At 40.0% G+C, this 24,576-nt stretch overlaps 1 protein-coding gene across 7 annotated transcripts; it reads right to left on the bottom strand.

The window, feature by feature from the left end:
• Window positions 1-1,946: 1,946 nt before the first annotated feature.
• Window positions 1,947-21,760, bottom strand: LOC133364435 (uncharacterized). 7 transcript variants are annotated; one of them, XM_061584939.1, is made up of 8 exons: window positions 21,558-21,733; window positions 19,461-20,776; window positions 14,220-14,459; window positions 10,438-10,497; window positions 8,802-8,936; window positions 6,711-6,857; window positions 5,751-5,811; window positions 1,947-3,942 (listed from the first exon to the last, which is right to left on the bottom strand). In XM_061584939.1, the coding sequence occupies exons 3-8, from the start codon at window positions 14,382-14,384 to the stop codon at window positions 3,839-3,841; spliced, it is 672 nt and encodes a 223-aa protein (XP_061440923.1). In that variant the 5' UTR covers window positions 14,385-14,459; window positions 19,461-20,776; window positions 21,558-21,733; the 3' UTR covers window positions 1,947-3,838. The 7 variants fall into 7 exon arrangements, with proteins under 7 accessions (XP_061440923.1, XP_061440928.1, XP_061440924.1 ...); XM_061584944.1 differs by lacking the exons at window positions 19,461-20,776; window positions 21,558-21,733 and adding exons at window positions 15,414-15,457; window positions 17,308-17,591; XM_061584940.1 differs by lacking the exon at window positions 19,461-20,776 and having other exon boundaries at window positions 21,558-21,760.
• Window positions 21,761-24,576: the final 2,816 nt, after the last annotated feature.

The raw sequence follows: 24,576 nt of genomic DNA, 5'->3' as shown, positions 1-24,576 counted from the left end.
TATTTTTAATGAAGGAATATCCATCATTTTCAGCTATGGTTTACCCTCTTTAGAGGACTCACCTGTTTACTTCATTTTCTTAATCCATTTAAGTAAAGGATAGTTTTGCATGCAAATGTGATAATGTGTGCCTATATAAATTTAATCATCTCTTAACGCAAGCACAAAAATTCAGGGTTCTTGAATCACAGTGAAAAGGAAGTTGATGTAGATCATGTAGGTGCAAGATATAAGGTCATATCCATACCAGAAGAGTATGAGTCTATGCTAAGAATGTCTCATGTTGGATATCACCCATAAAGACTATTATATCCTGATAGCAAGAACCTGTGAAATGGTTATTTTGAAACTTTTCAAGCTGCTTATAGTATAGAACTATTCTGTCTTACTATTGCTTTGTAATGTTACCAGCATCAATTATATTGATAGTATCTCATACAGAATATTGTTAATCCAAAATGCTTCCCCATTTAATATTTTACCTACAAAATGTCAGTTGTTCCTAAAACTAAATGAAAGATTTATTTAAATAACTACAAGTGTGTGCCATTATCTTAAACTAATAAATGCTAGCAAATAAAATTCTGCTTTTGTCCCGTTTTTTCACTGTAATGACCTGCCAGCCAGTAATAAGGTTGTTAATACTCTGTTACTAAACAAGAATTCTGAGTGCTAAATTCCTTTTAGTCAACCTGTTCAGTATCATAATATATAGTCTATCAATACGTTAAACCCAATCTTGCAGTGTGGCTGATCCTTATGTTAGGGTAAAGACAAGTCTGGCTAACAGTAAAAATCAAAACAATAAGGTAAATAATTAAAATTAAATTACAGCAGCAGTTTATTTTCTTTCTTTCTTAAATTTATATCCCACCCTTCCTCCTAGAAAGAGCCCAGGGCAGCAAAAGTTATAATCATCATAGTAGAATTAAAACAGTAGCAGCAAATTAAAATCAATTTCAGCTAAGTTTTTAAAAGGTGTACAGATATTAAAAGGTTTTCACCTGATGCTGAAAGCATATAAAAGTGGGCCTCTCTGCTGTCCGTAAATAAAAGTTGGGAGATCTTCAGTAATCTTACGTGCACATGCAGGTACATGTCCTTTATATATTTCTATACCATAACCTTGTACACTAACTTGGTAGTCACAGGCAACCAGAAATTCCAAGCAGGCAAATTAACAGATGCAGCAGAGGAATGTGGGAGCACTCTGACCTTTTACAGGATAGAAATGCAGTGCACTGCTGCAGGAGGGACAGTTCTCCATCCTTCTTTTGCCAGCCCTCTCCTGTAGTAACTTCTGTGGGTTTATTGACAAGAGTGCCATAATTCATCAAAACAGTTAAAGACAATCTGAAATCAGTTCTTAAGCTCTTGCAGTTACCCCCCAAGAAAGAGCTATGTGGATGTCTCTTGGAAGAGAGTTCCTAAGCAGCAGCACTAGCCTCCTTACAAGATGGAATTTTGAATGAAAAGTGATTGGGCATCATTTTTTAGATTCTCTGTTAAGGTTGTTAATATGAACTCTAGCAACTCTTCAGTTCCTTTCTTCCATAGTACATTCAAAGTTGGGTGATAACATTTTCTGTCAATCTTGTAGGAGGAGATGTCTAAAGATGGAAATATATAGAAGACAACCAGGTTGCCAGCTGCAGATCACTTCCATTTTGAATCAATGGTGGGGAGTGTGGCCCTCTAGATGTTGTTGGACTCAAGCATGGCCAGTTGTCATGGATAATGGGAGCTGTAGTCTAGTAAAATTTGGAGGGCCACAGATTCCCTACCCCTAATCTCGTGCTATCAAAAAGCAGCTGAGTATCTCTGGGCCCAGTTCATCAGGTTTAAATGACAAGGAATAGAAGGTTTTTCTAAAACCTACATCAAGTGTAGACATGGACTTTTTCCAGCAGAAAAAACAGAGTGTTGGCAGTAAAGTGATATAAGTTTTATGATTAATAACTACTGAGTAAGCTGCCCTTGTCATTGTGGGCACTGACACATTTTTCCATCCTATATTCAAGACATAACAATTGTTATAAGTACTTTTAAATATATATATATTAAATAGGATAGACAATTTTTTGCCCCGGATGTGGGTAGCACACTAGACTGTCAATACCTTTATGCCAGTGAAGTTCATTAAAACTAGTTTTGTATTGGCTGAATGTATAGCTATAGTTTGAGATGTCAAACACTAAGGTTCATGCATAATGCCATGGGTTGGATTAGCACAAACAGGTAAGTTCACAACTGCTGTGCTCTTTGCCCTAATCCTCTGAGCTAAGCTATGGTTTGGCTCAGTTGTACAAAGCCAAGCTCATGGTTTGTCTTGCTACATACAAACCATGAGCTGTAAATGCAAAAGCAACTCTTTTCTTCTGCTTCTCCAAGTGGATATTCATTGCAGATGTTAAAATAAACATTTGTACAAACCAGCCTGTGACTGGCCCAAGTCATCACACACATTGTTGTGAGAATCAGCTATGGCTTATCAACATAATATTTTTCTAAGGCTGTTGTCATGCTGTAGCCACATGACAACAGCTTTCTAAATGTTGTGGGGTCATGGCGGGAGAGGCAAGTGGATGAGGCAGGCCAGTGGCAGTCACGACAGGCCTGGCCAGCTCCTCAGAGACCAGTCTCCTCTGCTGCCTCTACCACCACCCACCTCACCAACAGTGTTTCAGAAGATGGTGAGGAGGAGGGAGTTGCAGGAGAGCAAGACAGTTGATGAGCTGCCCTGGCCTCTCCTGCCTGTTCCTACGTGGATCATCTTGTGGCCACCTTCCTGCTCTCCTAAATGGGGGGAAGCAACTTGATGACCTGGAGAGGAGAGAGGGAGGAGGCTATGGCAGCTTGGCGAGGGGATATGAGGAGACACCATGGTGATATGTATGGTGAGGGGGAGGAGGTAGATTAGTTACCTGTTGAAAGGTGAGGAGAGGTGGATTGGCCAGGTCTAAAGGGAGGGGGAGTTTGGCAAGGCATGGTGGCAGTGGGGGTTGGGGGGGATTGCACCTCTGGCATTGGGGGAAGAGAGGAGAGGATCGTAAAAGGCTTTTGGTGAATTCTAAGGAGAAGGAGTGGTTTGGACAAGGGGGCTAGGTGGCAGGGTGGGCAAACAAAGCAAGCAGGGGTGGCAACTCCTAGTTAAAAATAAAAGTGCAATAAAGCTTCTGTTTCCTGTCATCTAAAGGAGATTGTTGATTGCCTTGGGCAACTATCATTGAAGTTATGTATGTATTCAGCTTTTAAAAAACAAATCTGTGGAAGGGGGCCAATAGTCAAGACTAGACACATTCAAGTTGATTTCTTTAGTTTAGACTTCATGAGGTATATGATAAAAAAGGCAAATGCCTTTTTAATGAGATACTAATTCCATACAGAAACTTGGTCCATGATTTGTAACCTGGGAAACTGGTAACATCATGGGGTAGAATGCATTGGCTGATATTCGCAGCTTTTCTCTGTCCACCTCCAGCTTTCTGTGATAGCAATGAAATCAAATGTCACACAGAATTGGTCTTCTCAATATAGCAAACAAATCTGGATATGAAAGATGCCTACGTACATATTTCTGTTTCTGGCTCAAGGGATAATTATTGTTAATTTATTATTATAAATCTGTTATACAGCATAGTTCAAATAAACATGGGATTAAAAAATTATGGAAATGGAATGAAAGTTATTGACTGTACAGGTAATAGGTTACCAATCCTGAAATTGTGAGGACCTTCTGTTCAGGGTGAGTCGGTAGTTCTCTTTAAGAATTTTATACACTTCTCAATAACATTCTTAAGAAAGAGTCTTTAAAAATGTGTCCTTCTGAAATTTATGTTTAAGTCAGCCTGATATAAGGAGGTGGTTTGGTCATTTCATCATCAGCTTCCATTTTTAGATCTGGAAGTTTTTCTGGAGAGTTAAAAATTCTATCCGCTTGACCTAGAATGGAAAACATATGGTGAGCACATGTAGCTGGAGAAAGCAGACCTAACTTCTATTACACATGCTGGTTACATTCAGGGTAGACGGTTGTACATGCTGTTCTACCTAGGGCTGCCTTTGAAAATGGTTTAGAAGTTTCAACTGGTGCAGATGCAGCCTCCAAGATTCTTGCAGAGATCAGGCATTGGCAACATATAATACCTGTATTTTACCAGTTGCATTAGCTGCCAATTTTTCTGGGTCTGATTTAAATGGCTGGTTTTGACATTTATAGCCCTAAATTGTTTAGGGCTAGTTATTTGAAGGATAGCCTATACCCAGAGGAACCTGCTCAAGGCTTAAGATTGGCTCTTAGGCCCACCATCAGGATCTATTAAATTAGTGGGCATCAGAGGCAGAGCCTTTCCAGCAGTGGCCCTACACTTTTGCAACCCTATCCCAAGGGTTATTCACATGGTTCCTTCTTATCTTTTACATTTTTCTGTTCCAGTCCAGTGTGGATTGAAGATATGTGATGGGTTTTACTATTCTACATTAATAAAAACAAATTAAAGCCAGCAGTAAAGCAATTTGCTGAGTTCTATTTATAATCACTGCTGCCTAGTTTTTGTAATTATAGTTACATTGTTTTTATGTAATTGGTGTTTGTTTATTACATTTATATCCTACATTTTCCTTAAAGAGCTCAAGGTGGCATATTTGGTTCTGCTTCCCATTTTATTTTCACAACAACCCTGTGAGGGTAGACTAGGCTGAGAGGCAGAGACTGGCCCAAGGTCACCCAGTGAGCTTCATGGCTGAGTGGGGATTTGAATCCTGGTCTCTCATGTCCTAGTCCAGCACTAACCACTATGTCACACTCACTCTCAGTTTAATGATTATTATGGTTTGACATGATACTTGTATTCATTATGGGTACAATCCAACTTGCATTTATGCAGGGGTGAGGGAAGTTGGATATGGCGGATCTCCAGCTGGGCTGGCTAGGTCCCAACTCAGCCAGGCTACGACAGCATAAGTCCCTCAGCTGCGCCAGCCAGCTCAGCCAAGACCAACACAAGTGGAGTGGTTATAAGGCCTGAAAAATGGATGTATTGGGGTCGTGTCAAGAGGGGCTGAGGTGAGGGGACTTAGGCCACATCCAACTTGTGTTTGGAGTGCTCCTGCAGGTCCCATTCCAGGTAAAAGTTACATTGGGAAAAAGGTGAGTCTAAGAAAATAATTCCAATGGAAGTTAATGGAGAGGGCTTACTCCCCGGTAGGAGTATTTGTGAGAGCAGGCTTTTTCTTTCTGGTCCCTGCGTGCAGCTTCCGCCTGAGCCAGCATTCAGCCGACCCAGAAGCTCCTGAATGGCAATTGATTGCGGTAGAACTTTATGCCAGCTTCTCTCGCTCCAGCACAACTTTTGCCAGCTTCCCCTGAGTTGGATTGCACCCTAAGCCACTTTGTGAAGGCTTGCCTTAGAAGTGGGATGTAAATGTACTGCCTTCAAGTCAATTCTGACTTACGGCGACCCTATGAATAGGGTTTTCATGAGGCTGAGAGGCAGTGACTGGCCCAAGGTCACCCACAGTGAGCTTCATGGCTATGTGGGGATTCAAACCCTGGTCTCCCAGGTCATAATCCAACACCTCAACTGCTACACCACACTGGCTCTCTAGAAGTGGGATATACTCATGTAAATAAGTAATCAATTTTACTAAAGTCCAAACATCTTCCTTTCATAATCATCATTTGACTTGCATACAGTATTTAGTAAATCCAAAATTAATTTTCAGGTAAAACAATGAGAGCATCTACATACCAGGTGAAATGCAAACTAATTCTGCAGTTTGTAGCTGGTCTTCATTAGATTGTAGCCATTCCTAAGAATGAGAGCATGGCATTGCTAAATAGGCTTGTCTGAGAATGGTACTGAGTTAGAACATACAGAATATAGAAACCTTTAGACACATAGTTGCAGTTTGGCTAACAAAAAGTAACTACAATATTATATAGCAACATACAAGAATGAAAATAAACCTACAGTTTAATAAAAAGAAGCTATTAAATTGTATTAATCCCCCAGACAGTTTACCACAATCACCTTTAGAAATGTATTTCTTAATTTTTGTGCAGTGACAACTAAGTCTGGCTACCATATCATAATGAGATTATTTATTTTTAAAAAACATTCACATTTAATAGCTCTTCCAATAAGCTGAACAAAAATGCCCAACTGGGAGATGCAGAAATATGGCAATTATGAAATAATGGCTGATGTCTCCAATCTCTTTTGTACAACATATACAAAACCTTTAATTCCCAGGAGACTTGGCATACTGGACAGCTCAGTAATGCAAAGCCATCTTTGGAAATGGTAAAAGCTACATAATGAGCAAACCTTGAACACACAGAATTGTGAACCCGATAAAGAATATTTTATATGTGCATATGTACATGCATGCACACACTCATGCAAAAAGGGACTTTTTATGCCCCACTCCTTAGGAAGCTCACAGGAGCCTACATGGGGATGCCAGTTATCTACCAGCTAGTCACCGATTAGGTCCATAGCTGTTTAGGTTCTATAGAGCTGTAGCAAGAGGTGCTCACAAAGTCCCCTGTGTGTATTTTGGACATGACTATTTGCAGTGGGGTAAGGAAATATGGCAACTTCGTCATCTGGAAGTTGTCCAAAACTGTTTACAGAATCACAAAGGGGTTTTCTTTCCAATACAAAATAACTGAATGCACCATGTTTAATGACCGTGTTGCTACTTACAAGTCCAGTGACACTGTCATAGCACGAGCAACATGGAAGACTTCGACAACTCACATAAGCAATAATCAACACAATAAAAGCACTAAAAATAGATACAATCAGTATTGTGATGTTGGCTCCTTCTACAAGTTTATCAAGCACAAATGCCTGCAAAACAAAAACACAAAAAATGGGTGTGCATGGTTTATTAACAAATATAATTCAACCACAGGTGTGTGGTGTTTTTTAAAGCACCTGGATAAATAATTCTCACTTTTTTTAAAAAAAAAAAATTTCCTTTCAAGACGTAAGAGAAGGAATAACAAATGAAAACAAACAATATATAGTAATGAGCAAATAGTTAAACATTTGCATAGTATATGTGATACATATTTACATGTATAGAAATGGATAATGATACCAATTAAAAGCAAAGGGAATATACTGATTTCCTGTTTTTTATGTATTGCGTATCTTTCCTCAAGTCTCATATTTTTATGTTTTAGTAAATTCTTTGTTTTAATAAACTGGGTGTGTTCTCTTTATTCTCACCACTCACTTCTAAAGCTGTAATACTGTGCTACCTCGAGGCTTCCGAGAGACCTCAAGGATAATTTGAAAGCTGTTTGATCAAGGGCAGCCTTCTTAAACTACTTAAATCCTTACCTGCCAGGGCAAGAACAGGAAGAGAGAGAGTGCAAGAGAGGGGTACACACACTGTTTTGTACCCAGATCTCCTTTCTGCAGGCAGCCAGGGTCTCCAATTGCCTGGGTGTGGCCATCACACCACCTATAGCTAATAGTACAGCTGTCAAATGCAATACTGTATTATATCCTTTACATACCCCCAAAAAGACAACTAGGCCCATGGGTACTTCATAACCTCTGATTTTAAAATGTTTGCAATTTATAGAGACCCAAAAGATTTAAATTTTAGAACAAGCCCAAAAAATGTGGTCTATGTTGCACTGATCCAAGTTGCCTCTCTAACATTTGTCTGCTGTATTTACATACATTTGATTAATTTGTTGTAGCAACCCGGTAGCCAGACTTCCTTGTTAGGTAGGGCAGCCACATTTCCAGTAGGGGCATTTGGAGGAGGGAGGTGCATAGCACCAGCCAATCCACCACCACCCCACTGGTGGAGAGGACATAGGGCCAGGACAGGGGAAAACAAAGACAGTGACCTTGCCCCTCCCTCCGGATAGTGGGTTAATAATATGAATTAAGTCTAATCTGTTGAATTGTCTCGCCCTTTCCTGAGAGATCCCCAGGAATACCAGACTCAAATTTTGACTTTGCCTATAGCTGCAATCCTCTTTCACCTGTGGTCTGTCCCTGTGTTCTGATTCTTCATGAACTGAACTACTTTGGTAATGACAGTGAGCTCCTGAGCTTGGCTTTGATGCTGCATTAGGTGTCTCAGTTTTAGACTTGTCCACACTACAAATTTAGGGAAGGATAGAGAGAAAATAAATACTTCAGGGTGTGTTTGTTAACTTCTCCTTGAGAACTCCCTCCTTCTAGTTCTGTTCCTGACCTTTATCTTTTCCTTCCTGTTGGACAATCAAAGGAAAGCTTTTTAACTGGGTTGGTATATAAAAGATGAACTAAGCAATTGGAAACTAATTGTGGAAACCAATTGGAATTATTTTGACTGGTTGGTGGGTTGATTTTTCTGTAAAGAAACCTGAAAAGGCCTCACACTGAGCTGCACATATTAGGAAAATCAGACATTAGGCGAGAGTTACAGCCTAAGTGGCTGGCTAGCCAGCTAGCTCACTGTACCACACAAAGCAGTATTTCTATTCCCATAGAGCTATTTTTGTTCTTTGCCATCAAGTACTCAAGAAAAAGAAGAAAAAATAGCCACTATGATTTGCTATGATATCTGACAGCAAAGCACAATTTTTATGCATTGTATTGCACTGTAGCCAACAGTACTAGCTAAAGGAAGTATAGCCGTTCGATAGGTAGTTTTGGTACTTTTTATACCTTTTGCTGTAGCAATGGCACTCATGAGTTGCAATGACAGTTTCCTATATTGCGTGCAATGTTTACAAAAGGGCAGGAACTCAATATACCACATTTGTCACAAAGTTTGATACTTACGAAGGCTGGATGATTAGAGGGCAAATCATTGAACCCTTCATATTTTTCACCATACTCTAATGTTATAGAGGCATAGACAATTACAATGAGAGTGGTGAAACAGGAAAATACAGAAGCTATTATCATTGCATTCACCTGTATAAACAACAAGGGGATAGAGGAGACAGAAGTTAAATACAAGAAATCAGATTCTGCTTCAAATTAAATAATGAAAATAATTCCACATATGCTTACTCTGTACACTACAGTGATTTGTTTTTCAAAGTGATTTTGATGAAACATATCTTCACCATACAATGTCTGGAGTACTTACCTTTCCTATCACATCAATGGAAATCAATATGCTTTACTGTGTTGTATTTCAGCATGTGTTGTTGAAGAGTCTGTGCAGGAATCCACATAGTATTTGTGGTTTTAAGCTTATTCCTACTTATGCCTACTTGGAAGCAAGCTCAATTTAAATATACAAGACTTACTTATATACAATAATGCTGCCAGGAGGAATACATTGCAAAACCCAGTTAAACAAAAAGTACTGAGCAAAGATATTAATGGATTTGGGCAAGCAACAACAGGAACATGACCAGGGCAGTCAAGAAGCCAGGCAGGTAGCAACTTTCCATAGATTTTCTGTGAAAGCAGCATATTGGACCAAATAAGTTAATTTGGGAGGGTGATGCTGCATATATTAGAAGAAGATTGGCTGACCCAGCTGGTCTGGTCTGTCCCATTTATAAGTGAGCAAAGGACCCCTCCAGGAAAAACACAAAACCACAGAACATACAGCTTGACATTACCATGTAGTCCAGACAGAGTAGGAAATAATGGCCAGATGTAACAAAAAAAGGTAGTCAGCTGCCATGTTTCCCCAGCAGATGCTAGGCCACCAGGTCAGTAATGGCTTAACTCAGACCTGTTCTTCCTTCAGCCACTATACTCATCACCTCAGGTCAGTTTATCCAATGCAGATGCAGGTAGCAAGGAAATTGTAGAGGCACAATCTAGGAGCACCACACTGTATGCAACAAACATGACTAATGCATGTACACTGGAGTTTGCCCTCAGCAGATGCCTGAAGTATGGATGATGTGCATGGGTCTTTTAAACTTCTATGTACGCGTCTTGGAACTCCAGTCATGGGTGTTTAAAACATGCCTAAACACATAGACAGAGCAATTGTGTTTGCCTTGTAAAGTACATTGAAGGCCAAAGGTGGGAAAGGTGTTTAGGCATTTTATTCCCCTCTCCTTTTCATAAATAAAATACATATTTTTGTCATGTATTTTAAAAATATTTCCACCTTTCAACTGTAATGTGTTACTGTAATCCACCCATTTGAAGCAGCAGAGAGAGGAAGATGCATGCGTTTAAAGAAGGAATTTTGAACTGCTGCTGAGGTGGTCCAACTTGGGACCTTTAACCTGTTGTGGGTTTTTAAACTCTGAACCTCACAAAGCTTATAAACACTGTAATACATTGTCTATTTGTAAGGTTTATGAGGTATACCTTTCATTGTAACCTATCCAAAGTCTTCAGGATAGAGCTAAAATAAAAATTATGTAAATAAAAATGTATTACTTATAGAAAGTTCATTGTATGATTTGTCACCCCTCCTCTTTAAAAAATGTAAACATACCAAAACTGGATTCTTTTTCTGAGAAGAAAACAAAGCCATAACTCCAGGAATACTCATAAACTACAAAACAAAAGGTGAAGGGGATTAAGTTCAAAAACATGTATGTAAAACTTATATAATGCTTTTTGTTGTTGTTGTTATGTGCCTTCAAGTCAATTACGACTTATGGCGACACTATGAATATGTGACCTCCAACAGCATCTGTCATGAACCACCCTGTTCAGATCTTGTCAGTTCAGGTCTGTGGCTTCCTTTATGGAATCAATCCATCTCTTGTTTGGTCGTCTTCTTTTTCTACTCCCTTCTATTTTTCCCAGCATTATTGTCTTTTCTAGTGAATCATGTCTTCTCATTATGTGTCCAAAGTATGATAACCTCAGTTTCATCATTTTAGCTTCTAGTGATAGTTGTGGTTTAATTTGTTCTAACACCCAATTATTTGTCTTTTTCATGATCAATGGTATGTGCAAAGCTCTCCTCCAACACCACATTTCAAATTAGTTTATTTTTCTCTTATCTGCTTTTTTCGCTGTCCAACTTTCACATCCATAAATAGAGATCAGGAATATAATGGTCTGAATGATCCTGACTTTAGTGTTAACTGATACATCTTTGCATTTGAGGACCTTTTCTAGTTCTCTCATAGCTGCCCCTCCCCAGTCCTAGCCTTCTTCTGATTTCTTGACTATTGTCTCCATTTTGGTTAATGACTGTGCTGAGATATTGATAATCCTTGACAAGTTCAACAATATAATGCTTAATTTTAGCATATAAAAAGATGTGAAAAATCTGTAGCTTCACAAAGATCAAGGCAACCTGGAGACACTATCAAGGTATGTCACAATACATTACACTATAAAAAGATTCTGCACATTAAGCTGTGCAATATTAATTGCAGTGGAGCTTGTGTGGAACTCCAGTGCAATGCCATCAGCATGGTGGTGGTGGTGGTTTTCATCATCATCATCAAATTTATTACCCTCCCTTCACGAATAGCTCCCTGGTTGCATAGTAGCCACACCTGAAGTGGTCTCTGAGCAACAGACAACAGGTGTATAAAGCAGAAATGCTGAGCAATGGTTTATTCCATAATAAGTAACTGGACTTTCCTTGTTTAGACATTATGGCACAGTTTTAGAGAAGGGCATTTTGACACCAGAAAAGGTATGTAATTGTTCACCTAGCTATTAAATGTGGACTCAAGATTCTTGGTCAATTTCACCAGATGCTTTTTCTTTAGAAGGTTGAAATTTTGATTAACTGATGAGGATATTGCAGCAATCAGCAATCACTAGCCTACGATGCCACAATGTCATTGATTTGGATATGTGAAGCACACAGATTAGGCATTTTGGACATGCACTTTTCAAAGTACAAATTGTCAGCTTTCATCCATTTCATCTCTAATATTAGCATGGGATCCAAGAGAAGAAAAGAGAAAATAAAAATTTCAGTAATTTTATTGTAGTAAAATGCTGCCACTAAATTACTCCGGCTGTTAAGTCACTACTAACATTGCCAGCTACTTTTTGCTTGCAGCATGGTTACTGCAGCTCCCATGTGCCATCCAAGCTAGGGACTGGGGAGAAATTCAATTCAGTTTACATTTAAAGCCAAATCTATCAAATTATACTTTCCCAAACAATATGAGAACCGAAACAAATTCTTTCTTCAAAATGTGCACTTATCTGAATTTTGTGATGTAATTCTCCAACCAACGTTTACAAAAGTGCATATATTGGGGCAAAGTGAACATAAAAACGAACATATAAGTGAAAATAACATACAAAAATTCATTATATTAGGAGAAAATGCTTACAAAAATCTGTTTATTAAGAAAAAACTTGCATTAAAATACTGAAAAGTTTTCATGAGGATTTTAAAAAATCACAAATCCCTGCAGAAATGTGGAGAACTGAATTTGAGATTGGAAAAATGAGAAAGAGAGATGACACTGACAGATTTCCATTCCTAATCATTATTACTAGAATAAACAAGCAGCAGAATCAGAATAATTCAGTTTCAGCAATCTAAATTTCTCCTGGAATCATTCCTACAACAACAGCAACAAAAGCGGAGATGCTACAAGAATCAGCCAGCCTGCCAATGAGTCCCACCATCATACCTTCCTTCGGCTCCACCCACTCAAAGATCCTCCACCCTGCTCTTCTCTAGCTCCACCCATGGATGCCCCCTGCAAGGAATTATAATAGTGAAATGCAATCTCCAAGTTGAAAACCAATATATTCCTGAATACCAGATGTGGGAACCAGTATGTCTTCCTTGTAAGTTCCTGTATGCAGCATTGGCATCTCAATGATGGAATTCCCTCCTTTGTCAGATATGGCCCAACTGAAGACTCACTTATCTACCCCAGCATTTGGAAGTGACTGCTGCATTGTTGATCATCCTCGTGATTTTAGCTTGTTATTTTGTTTTAACCTGGATTTGTATTGGTTTTAATGTGAGCTGCCAGAAGATTACCTTGGTGATGAAGAACAGGTAAGAAATCTTTCAGACACATAAATAAAATAAGCCTTCAATTGACATTTAGCTGGTCACTGACAAGGGAGATAAACAACTGGCCTAAGACAACAAGCCAAAACAGAGGTGGGATTTGAAGTCCAAACATAATAAATAAATAAATTCCCCTTCCAGTCAATTTACCCCAAAACATTAAAATCTCCTCTTCTGCTGCCCTGAAGAAAGAAAAGTCCTAATTTGTCTTTCACCCACACCTGTCCCAAGGATTCACCTGTCCAAAACATTCCTTCTATGAACCTGATCCTCTCCTCCCCCAACATAAAGAGGCAGGACTCAGAAACCAAAGGCAGCATAAAACCTAAGTGGGCAGCTATAGGGGCAGGCAGGGAACAAACCCTGCAAACCTCCTTTGCACTTCTATACACCAAAGTGCTGGCTCCATGGAATCTAAAAAGCAACAAACCACCATCTTAAATGAGTGGGGAAGAAAACGGGCTGAATTCCATTCTCCTCCCCTCCCATGTAGGACTGCAGAAGAGCCATAGGCCAGTGCTAGTTCACATGCTTTGCATACAGAAGGTCCCCAGTTCAGTCCCTGGCATTTGTGGATAGGGCTCAGAAAAATTCCCATCTGAGAGCCACTGCCAGTCAGTGTAGATAACGCTGAGTTAGGTGGACCAATAGTCTGACCTGGTATAAAGCAGCTTCCTTTACTCCTATGGTTTAGTACACTCTACAATAAGGTTTCCAGGCTCAGGACCTGGATCTTTAGGAGAATAAAAAGTCAGCCAAATGCAGGTATTCTTGCAACACTATAATAGGAAAAGCCACAAGGTGGAATTCTCCCTTCCCCCTGCACAACTTTTAAAGATATAGAAGACCTCTTGGTTGCCAGGCCCAGCCTCCAAGAGGTCTTCTGTATCTTTAAAAGTTGTGCAGGGGGAAAGGAGAATTCCACCTTGTGTTTTTTCCCATTACAGTGTTGCAATAACACCTGCACGCAGCTGACTTTCTCTTCTCCTAAAGATACAGGATCAGGCCCTGAACCTGGCAACCCTACTCTACAAGAACCTGAAAATGCACCCAACTCTACACCTTTTCCACAAGACATTTGAGTATAGAACAGCAAGTTCTCTAGAACAAATTCCTTATATTATACAACCCTTTCTAATTAAAGTAATTAATTAAAGCCACCCTGGGCTCCTGCAGGGAGGAAGGGCAGGATATAAATCAAATAATAAATAAATAATAAAATTAAGTAATGAAAAGGGAAGGAGCTGAGAGTTTATATTACTTACCATTCCTGCCCAAATGGGTATCCTAGATTTACTCAGTGCCGATTCCCTTCTGAAAGCACCATCAATTAATCCACTGATGATACAAATTGTAGCACAAGCTATCTGGAAGAGCCCCAACAGAACCATACTCTTCTGGTTGAAGATGAAATATCTGTAGCGATCCATTCCAGCTAATACGTGTGTTCAAATTGAGAGGAAGCAGAGAGGTTGTTGAAGAGAAGGCTGCCCTTGTAATTTTTCCTGATATGAAGAGAATAAGATGCAAGAAAAGCACTTCAACAAGCATCATCTGACCAATTGTTCACATGCCATTCCATTAATAGTATGGATGATCTGCTATCAGCCTGCAGTATCATGCTTTGGCATCTCTCTGCCTATACAGGGGCCTGAACATTTTTTCCAGTAAAAAAGCAGTAAGAAAACAAGACGTTAAATGGGCTGGGGTGGTTGTGTTTAGAAGAAGAAAGTTTTAAAACTTTAAGAGATACCTACCATTGATTTGAAGACAGAAAACATAGAACGTCCCAGTGTAAAACATACTGAAATAAATTCAAATTGTTAATTTGTATTACTGTTTTCACATAATGAAAACACAAGCAAAGAAAAATCCAAATAATACAGATTTTCTCTTTAGCTCCATATTTCCACTATCTGCAATAGATGGAAGATAGGCTATGTGTAGAGCAGGGGCCACCAACCTTTTTGGACCAGAGGGTACATTTCAAATTTTGAGGGAGGACTGGGGACACTAGTCACAAAATGGCTGCCATTTGGGGTATGGCATAACACTAAATCAGAGAGTAGTCATGATGAAGCTTTTTCCATAATTGTATTTCTATACTTGTTAAATTTTTGCCTGCCATACAGTTGCTAAAGGCACAAGAACTCTGTTTTTCCCCAATGTCAGTCCCAAACCAAAGCCTAGGCTGCCGTCCTGTACCCTCTTACCTGGAAGTAAGTCCCATTAAAAACAAAAAGACTTATTTCTGAGTAGATATGTATACCATTGTACTGTAAGATAACAATACAATTAATTCTTAATGAGTTCCTGGTCGCTTGCTCCTGCAAAGCAGGATATATGTCTAAGAATCTTTGCAAAGTTTTCATATTTGCCTTTTGGGGGAGGGGGATTCTTTAACATTAATCATTATTGTTGTGTAGCAGTATTTGCAGAAAATAATTTCTAGCCACTACCTGATCTCAGGTGAACCCAGCACAAGAAAGATGCATCCTGGTTGCTAGGGAAAAAGAAGGAACAAAGTATGAAGATTCCAAGGACTAGAAAAAAAGACAGAAGAAGAAAAAGTATACTAAAAGGAGAGGAAAACAGAAGCTCTTTAGGACCCCTGGGATTCCTACTAACAGGTGTCCAAACAACTCACTTATCAATCACAGGTCTGACATCACTCATTGGCTAATAATACTGATAAGCAGGAGCAGCCAGGCTGGCTCATTTTACAGAAATTGCTTAGAAGGGTACCCACTAGGGTTAGAGGCTGGGCCTGGCAACCAAGAGGTCTTCTGTATCTTTAAAAGTTGTGCAGGGAGAAGGGAGAATTTCACCTTGTGGTTTTCCCCATTACAGTATTGCAAGAAAACCTGCACTTGGCTGCATTTTCTCTTCTCTTAAAGATACACAATCATTCTCAGGCCCTGAGCCTGGCAACCCTAGTACCCACACATTTTGTTCCATAACTTTCTTTCTAGGAGTACTAGAGACTTACTTGGAAGGAAGGAAGGAAGGAAGCTTAGATTTTGGCCAGTTGTAATGAAGATTTTTATAGACAGTTTACAATCTTTTTGTAACAATTTTATTTTACAAGATAGTTTTGTTGTTTGCAATTGAAGGATTAAAGGAACAGAAATTGTGTTGCTTAGTCAGTATGCAGGGAGAGGCACAAATGTTTACTGGAGATAAAAGTTCTTCCTCTAAATATGTGTTTTCTGGCTCTGGGTGTTTAGGTATTGTCAAGCAGACCCATTGGGAACAAATATTTGAAGAATTAATCAATAGGCAAATACATCAGAGCAGTTATGTTTTTATTGCATAGACTGGTTTTTAAATAAATGCTTATCTGAAATCAAACCAGTATTTCCAGACACATTAACTGTATTTAGATGTCATTGAAATGGGACTTAATTTAGGGATGACTTTTTCACATTGATTTCACCTAAGTGTAAATTAACTCAAGCCCTCCTCAAGCATTCTGGCAACTATGAAAACTAAAGTGTGAGGGATTAAGCATGGGAAGCAACTGTGTGAAGTGGGGAGTCTTGTGTATCAATGGAGGCGCTCCAGAGGTTTTTTTTTTTGGTGGGGGGGAACAATACCTAATATCCATGGAATATTGAAATGGCTGAAATGGCAAGGGGGGTTGAGCTAGTATATTTATTCTTACTGCTCCCCTAACAGGATTGTAATTCCTGCCTGGGGCTCAAGTCTAAATCCCACCCAATTTCTATTTTGATAGAAGCTGCAAAGAGATTATGAAAAAATATGGCTCGCAAGTTAGAGTTCTAGTCAGTTCTTTACCTAATCTACTTTACAAATTGGCCTTCCCTCTCAGTTCAAACATACTATCAAGTTTAGAAATGAGGGTGTTACTTCAGTAGATCCATTCCAGAGTCAGTTGGAAATTGTAGCATAAGGAATCACTTACACCATTGGGGAGAAATACCCATGAACTGAGGTTGCATGCTGTAAGGCTGCAGACATACCATACATTGAAAGCAATCACAAAGCTACAATTTCCAGCACCCTTAACAAAACCTACAGTTTCCAAGGTTCTTTGGGGAAAATAATGTGCTTTAAATGTATGGTGTATATCACACTTAACATAAAATAGACATGCAGCTTTTAAAAAATGGAAACATCAGACAGATGATGGAACTCTATGTTACTCTGTTTAAAAAATAAACCCCTTGCCCTTCAAATTGTGTCATTTTTCAGTCTCTGTCCACCTGCAACACATTAATCTCATATATACAGAAAAATGCTTCTTTCATTAGAGCTTGCAGTCTCACTTCAAATAAATTTGCATTGTAAAACAGTAGGAAGTGGGTGGGTGAGGGGGAGAAATCAACAAACCTATTTTCAAGCTGGTGAAAATGAAAGAGAATCTGCAGACAGGTTGTAAACAGGAAATTGTTCCAAGTTTGCTGTGTGATTGGGTTTCCTCCTACAATTTTGCCTATCGAGACTGATAGGAAACAGGTATGCCACTGGAAGGCCAAAGAGAACTATGGGTTGGCTGAAGAACAGACTCTTTTTTTTCTTGGGGATCTGATGGATAATGGATCCACTGTGAGAGTGCCTGTTTGCCTCCATTTATGCTTTGCTTTTGGGTAGACACACACTTGAAGTTGTGCTGGCTTCAGTGAGTCTCCAGCACTGTTTTCTGAAAACAGAAACACACGATGCTATTCAAACTCTGCCCCTTTTTACTCTGGGGAAATGCAGCTCCGTTGCATTTCTCCATGAAATCAGCTTCACACAGAAATCAAAACTATTTGGTAGAACAACTCATTGCCACTCCGTGGTGTATCCAATGAAAGTGCTTTGCTGTATGTAGGGCAGAGACAGTGATTGGCCCAGTGCTTTGCTGTGGGCAGTCCTAAAAGGTTTGAGATCAGCAGTGGGGAGATGTGTACAGCCATGGGCAAATGCATTTTCAACTGAAGCCAGAAAAAATGGCCTGTCTGCTTTTGAAGCAGCTAGTATGTCTATAGCCTTGAATGCTACAAAGACACCATATATCTTCAGAGCTCTCCCATCTGAAGGAAAGTAAACACAGCAGTCCTTGGAACTTTTCACCACTCAACAGTGGTTCAGTTAGGTAATTTTAGGCACTAAAATGTGTATTCCTTCACTTCAAGTTGAAGTAAGAGAATTTGGGGATGCTTGAATTGTGGAGTGGGGGCCCTGGATTTCTGTCCCAAGGTCTTGCCCTAAGGACACCACTGCCACTTAGGGAAGCGGGGAGTAGTTAACGATTGTAATGGAGAGTCTTTGTTTTAAGGAAAGACAGCTGTGGCCCAGCTGCCCAGAATGCTTATGAGCTGCCGGCACTGGAAAGGATTTCCAGGGGGTTAGCTGTGCAAGTTTGTTGCAGCAAACACAAGAAGTCTTGTGGCACCCTGAATATTAACTAGCGAATTAAGAAGTTAAATTCCATCAGCTGTAGCTTCACTTGAGATAACGGATTTTTATCCTATGTCAAGTGTCCATTAACTTAACAACAGCAGGCTGTTTGTATAATCATGGCAACCGTTTTGTGAACGGTCACTGTAGCAATTTTATATACATAACATAAGAAGAGTCTGCTGGATCAGGCCAGTGGCCTATGTTGTCCTCACAGTGGCCAACTAGAAGCCTATGGAAAGCCCACAAGCAAGACCTGCGCCCAACAGCAGTCTCCCCTCCTGCATATCCCAGCAAGCAACTGGTATTCAGAAGCATACTGCCTTGCCTCTGACCCTGGAGGTACATTTCCAGCATTAATCTTGTGGGCACTGTCTGTACTTTTTTTGCATTTCATTTCCCACTTAATCACATTTCTTACAACCCACCCCCAAGTCCACAAAAACTTAAATCTTAACACATTTGTTAAGGTACAAGTTGCCACAAGACTTGTTTTGGCAATGGAGACTGATCGTGATGAAGGGCAACTCCAGGTTCCAAGGAGCAACTGTGCACCTTGAAGATCATGTGATAGGAGAAGCTGCGACTGCTCACCTTCTGTCTGCTACAGAAAGCCCCACCACCACCAGCAATTCAGTGTGTAAGCAATCCTCCCTAAATATTGGTGTGTGCATTTTAAGCGTTTAGCTATTTCATGATCTGTGGTGCTGAAGAATTTGCTATGAAGTGTGGGAAGGTTAAAAGTTTGGCTAAAAGGAAGTTATATAGGTGAAGGCAAAGGGGAAACAAATAGGTGGGGAAAAAGGACTTTAAACATTTCATGCTGGAAAAGCAGACAAGCAGAGGGAATGAGTGTACCGTTCTCATGTTCAGCACCAAAAGGGCAATTTATCAAAGCAGAAGGTTCATCCTCTTTGGAAAGTACCTGGCTGAGTCAGTTCCCTGCCTATCCTCTCCCAAGGAGAGAAGGAGTGAGCAATAAACAGGAAGTCAGAGAAAGAGAAGACAGGAGCTGTTTGCACCTCAGGACAATCACAGAGAAAGAAAAGCACACACATATTCAGTCCCAGATTGTGGGGGGGGGGGAGCGATTCACTTACCTCAGCCAGGTTTACCTCACTTTCTTTATGAGAGTCCTCTAGGCTAGGCTGGCAGGTGCACTGGGTGGGGATGAGTCACCTGAGGGCTGGCTCTGCCTTGTGAGCTCCATTCATTTCTCACTGCAGGCTGACCGGAGCCTTGCCCCACCCATCTGTTGTCTCAGCCAGCCCAACCCTCTGCAGGTGGCAACTTTCCTTGCTGCCTTCCTACCTCATGTGTTAACCCATTGTGTGCCACCCAACATAAGGATTGGCTCCTCATACTAATTAGACTGTTAGAAAGCACTTGAAACTTTCCCTCAAAGGATGCTTGGAAGAACCTCCATGTGTACTGTTAGCAGGGCTTATGCAGCTGGATAGTAAATTCTGAGAATTTGCACATGGAAAAGAGACTTTAAGGGGATGGATGTACATTAATATATCATATATAGTGCCTTGTGTGCTTTTCAGGCTTCTGCTTGGTTTTTGAAGCTGGTATTTTTAAGTCCAAACTATTCTCTTAACTCCAATAATTTCTACTATTATGGGATTCTTATTTATTAAAACATTTATAAGCCACACTTTTCATAATAGAATATCAAGGTAGCATTACAATATACAAAAACATGACAGAATTACAAACATTGTTAAAAACAATAATAAAGGCACTGATAAGTACTGCATTGCTTGGGAAAGAAAATTCATATTAAAAAAACCTGTTTAAAATTTTTAGTTTTCAGGAGACTCCTCAAAGAAAGAAGGGGTGGTCTCTGCCAAACCTCTATTGGTAGAGAGTTCCACAGGGCAGGGCATGCCACACTAAAGGTTCAGCCCTTGGTGGAGGCAAACTGAATCTCAGGAATGTAAGGAACCACTAAGTATGCCCCATCAGAAGAGCTCAGTGATCACACATGGGGAGTCAGGTGGTCCTTAAGATTCTTATCAGATCTCTGTGAGAAGAGGCCTCAGTGTAGGCTGCCCTGAAGCAATGCTTGAGCTTGACAAAAGAGTGTTTATATCCAGAAAAAGTGCAGAACTGGTAGTCCTCCAGATGTTGTTAGACTACAACTTCCATCATCCCTGAACTTTGGCCATGGTGTCTGGGGTTGTTGAGAGCTGGACAACAACATATGGTGGGTCACAGGTTCCCCATTCCTGGGATGGTTCCATTGGAGCTAAGAAGGGTAGGTGTTGGTCAGAAGAGGTGACTAATCTGGATTCCTCAAGGCAGAGAGAGGTGACAAGAAATGGCTGGGACAAATATTACACTACAGCTGATTTTGTTCTTCTGGAATTTCTATGAAGGGCTGTTGATAAGAGTATTAATTCAGTTCCATCTAAGAGAGAGAACAGGTGGTATACAATGTTAGTCCTACACAGAGGAGACCCATTGAAGTTAACATATGACTAACTTAGGCTCAATTTCAGGAGAAATAATTTGAAAAGGTAAATAAGTAAAATCTATACTGTACTTAGAGACTCAAAGCAAGCTCATAATGAATTTTGGGTAACTGACATCAACACCATTAACAATAGTTTATTTTTATAAATAAAAGAAGAATATTGGATCATAAAACTCTAAATGTTTTTAGGTTTAAGGTTTACTGGTTTTGACAAATGTTCAATCTACCACTGAAGGTCATAAAGGTGCTTAAAGGTTTGTTTATAAATTAATGGTCAATGTGAAGGACTAGCCCCAAAATCCAGGGACTTGTCCTTGGGTGATTCAGCCAGGGCCAGGTGTCCAAGGTCTAACACTAACCCTGCAAAGCAGCATGCTGCCATCACTCCTTATGTCCAACCCAGTCTGGGCCAGGAGATTCCCAGTTGTCCCTAAGATTCCAAGAAAGCAAGAGCTAAAAAGCAGACTCTGCTTCCTGACCTTAGGCTAACAGAATTAAACAGCAGCAAGCAACCAAGCAGTTAGGAACCAAATTCAATATCAAGGCTTTACCCAAGAAGACACACCAAATACAATTGAGGTAGAATTAAAATAATAAAAATAGCAGCATAAAGAGAACCCCAATACAATTAAGAAATAAAGTTATAAAATACAGTTAAGAAATGCAGCTGGGAATTATAAACCAGAATAAAATTAAAAAGCTAACTTGTCCTCACTTGATACAAATCATCAGAACATCTACAAGAAGAACACAACACTCCAAAGGTGGTCTCCCAAATGTAGCAGAAGTATTGGGTAAAAAGGTGTTGAGCCCCAGAGCAAAGGAAGGGGCTAGCTTTACAATAAAAAGCATAGCAACTAGGGTGAACCTCATGTTTTCCCACAGCTGAAGTTACTTTACCAATTACCAATTAACCAATTAACAGGCCTTATCTTGGAGCACAGCAGACTTTGATAATGCAGAACTGCACTTACCCAGGAGAGATACTCACTAGCAGAAAACACACACATTATGGTTAAACACATACCTATAGCCAACAGATATGTACCTACAGCCAACAGCTCCTGCTGGGAGGGAGGGAGGGTGGGATATAAATCAAATAATAAATAATAAAATAAATAAATAATATTTCTATCAAACTTTAAAAGCCGGGAAATTGGGCAGCGACAGTGAATGCACCAGGGGAACAATAAACCTGACCTCCTTTCTGAGATATTGTACCACCCTACAAATTTGTAATAATGCAAATACAATTTGGGTTGGTCTTTCAAAGTCCAATCCACTTCCTGTGTAGTTTGGAAGAATTTGATAACATGTGCCTCTCAGCTTTTTAATCTGGGAGGTAAGAAATGGAATCCTATGCAAGTTTGCTGAGAGCGGATTGAACTCCCCTACAATCATGCTTAGGATAGGGGAAACTGATGGGGGGGAGGGGGATGGAAGCAGGCTGGAGGGGAAGGGCATATTTGATCATTTGCATGCTTTTTGAGTTCAGCAGGATTTACTCCCCTGCAGTCATGCTTAGGATAGGTGAACCTGACCTGGGGGGGGAAGGTGGCAGGGGATTGGAAGGGGAGGGGTGAGGGGGAAAGGAAGGGGGATAGGAGGGTATGGTAGATTTGAACATTTGCATGCTTATTGAGTTAAACGGGAAACTGACCTGGGGGAGAGGCAGGGAGGGTTGAAGAGAGGGGTGGGCACTAGGCAGAGGAAAGGCCCCTTCCCCTTCCCCAAGGACAACATTGTGAACAGTTAGTATTATTATTTTTTGGTGTTTCCTCCACCTTTTTATTCTACTATAGCAGACACATGTAGTCTCCCACCCAAATTTAAATCAAAGCTGTCCCTCGCCACACACATGCCGGATATTACTTCCACTTTAACAGTCATGGCTTTCCCCAAAGAATCCTGGGAACTGTTGTTTAGGAAGGGTGCTGAGAGGCATTAAACTCCTATTCCCCTAATGGATCTCCAGTGGCCAAAGTGGTTTAACAGTCAATAATAATAATAATAATAATATTTTATTTATGAGTTGCCTATCTGGCCGAATTAACAGCCACTCTAGGCGACGTACATCAATACAATAAAATACAATATAAAACAATGAGGGCCACAATCAATAACCACAATCAGTCAACCCTTCTTCCCAGAGAATTCTGTAATTGTAGCTCTGTGGGGGGAATAAGGTGTCTGCTAACAACTCTCAGCACACTTTGTGAAGTTTATAAAGGGTGCTGAGAGTTGTTAGGAGGCACCCTATTCCTCTCACAGAGCTACAATCACCAGAAGAGGGGCTGACTGTTAAACCGCTCTGGCCACTGGAGCTCTGTCAAGGGACTACGAGTCTCCTCTCAGCACCCTTCACAGACTTCACTTCCCAGGATTCTGTGGAGGAAGCCAGACTGTTTAAAATGGAAGTAATGTCTGGCGTGGATGTGGCCCCTTGGTTATCCTAGCCAAACAGCTTTTAGGCTGGTTTTTAGAACACTGACAGTTGATTCTTACTGAGCATACCTGACACTATAATAGACTTCAATGTTAAATTTCTTATTTAAAAATCAGCGATGCATTTTTAAAAAACTTTTAAACTGCAGACAATGAAGAGAGAATGTGGCAAGATCAGTAATAGGATTACATGTACTCTGTGAACATGGCTTTTTAATTAATTTCAACAAATTAGGAGACCCCTGACAGAAAAAAGTCCAGCAAGGGTCTGGATTGTTTTACTCTTCTTTTTGACTCTGAACTCTTGATTATCTCTGACTCTTATGTGTATCGCCATGAAAATTTAGAGGATTGTTAAGCAAGCATTTCTGAGTTCAGGACTATAAGTTTTGTAAGATGTTGTTTGGAAATGAGCTTATGGGAAGCAGCAGAATAGCATGGGGGTATTTTCAATTTAACATGGTGGAATGTGAAAAATCCATGCTGGCTATAGTATACAGCTACTCTCTTGGCTATAAGATAGTTTAGACTGTGTGCCCAATTTATGGGACAGTGCTTTAGATTCACATGAAAGATTCTCAAAATTGTTAGATATGCACTGAAGTTTGAACATATCAGCTTCCTACCATTTGAAGCTCACTTACGTATGGTGGCAGTGTTTTATAAGAGCTCATGAGACCTGGAAACATGGGGAAATGTTGAACTTTTGAAATCATTAGACTTAAGAAGAAACATTTAAGTACTACAATTGTTTACCTTAGGTTATATTTATTTATTTAACATTTATACACTGCTTAATTGCAAGTTAAGCAGTATATAAATGTTAAATAAATAATGCTTAATTGTAATTGCATTTATACACTGCTTAATTGCAAGTGACAGCCAGTGTGGTGTAGTGGTGAAGGTGTTGGAATACGACCTGGGAGACCAGGGTTCGAATCCCCACACAGCCATGAAGCTCACTGGGTGACCTTGGGCCTCAGAGGAAGGCAATGGTAAACCACCTCTGAATACCACTTACCATGAAAACCCTATTCATAGGGTTGCCATAAGTCGGGATCGACTTGAAGGCAGTACATTTCCATTTCCATTTTTAATTGCAAGTAAAACCTCTAACTGTTTTACTAAGAGTTTAAGGCAGCTTCCTATATCTCCAAGTGAGCCCACTGGTCCATTTAGCTCAGTACTGTCTACACTGACTGGCAGTGCCAGTAGCAGAGTTTTATGAAGGTCACATTTCCAGCCCTATTTGGAGACACCAGGAATCAAACCTGGAACCTTATGCATGC

Source organism: Rhineura floridana, chromosome 9, assembly GCF_030035675.1.
Source record: "Rhineura floridana isolate rRhiFlo1 chromosome 9, rRhiFlo1.hap2, whole genome shotgun sequence".
NCBI lineage: Eukaryota > Metazoa > Chordata > Lepidosauria > Squamata > Rhineuridae > Rhineura > Rhineura floridana.
Note: the sequence above shows the minus strand (reverse complement) of the source record. Positions and strands in the feature narration are given on the sequence as shown.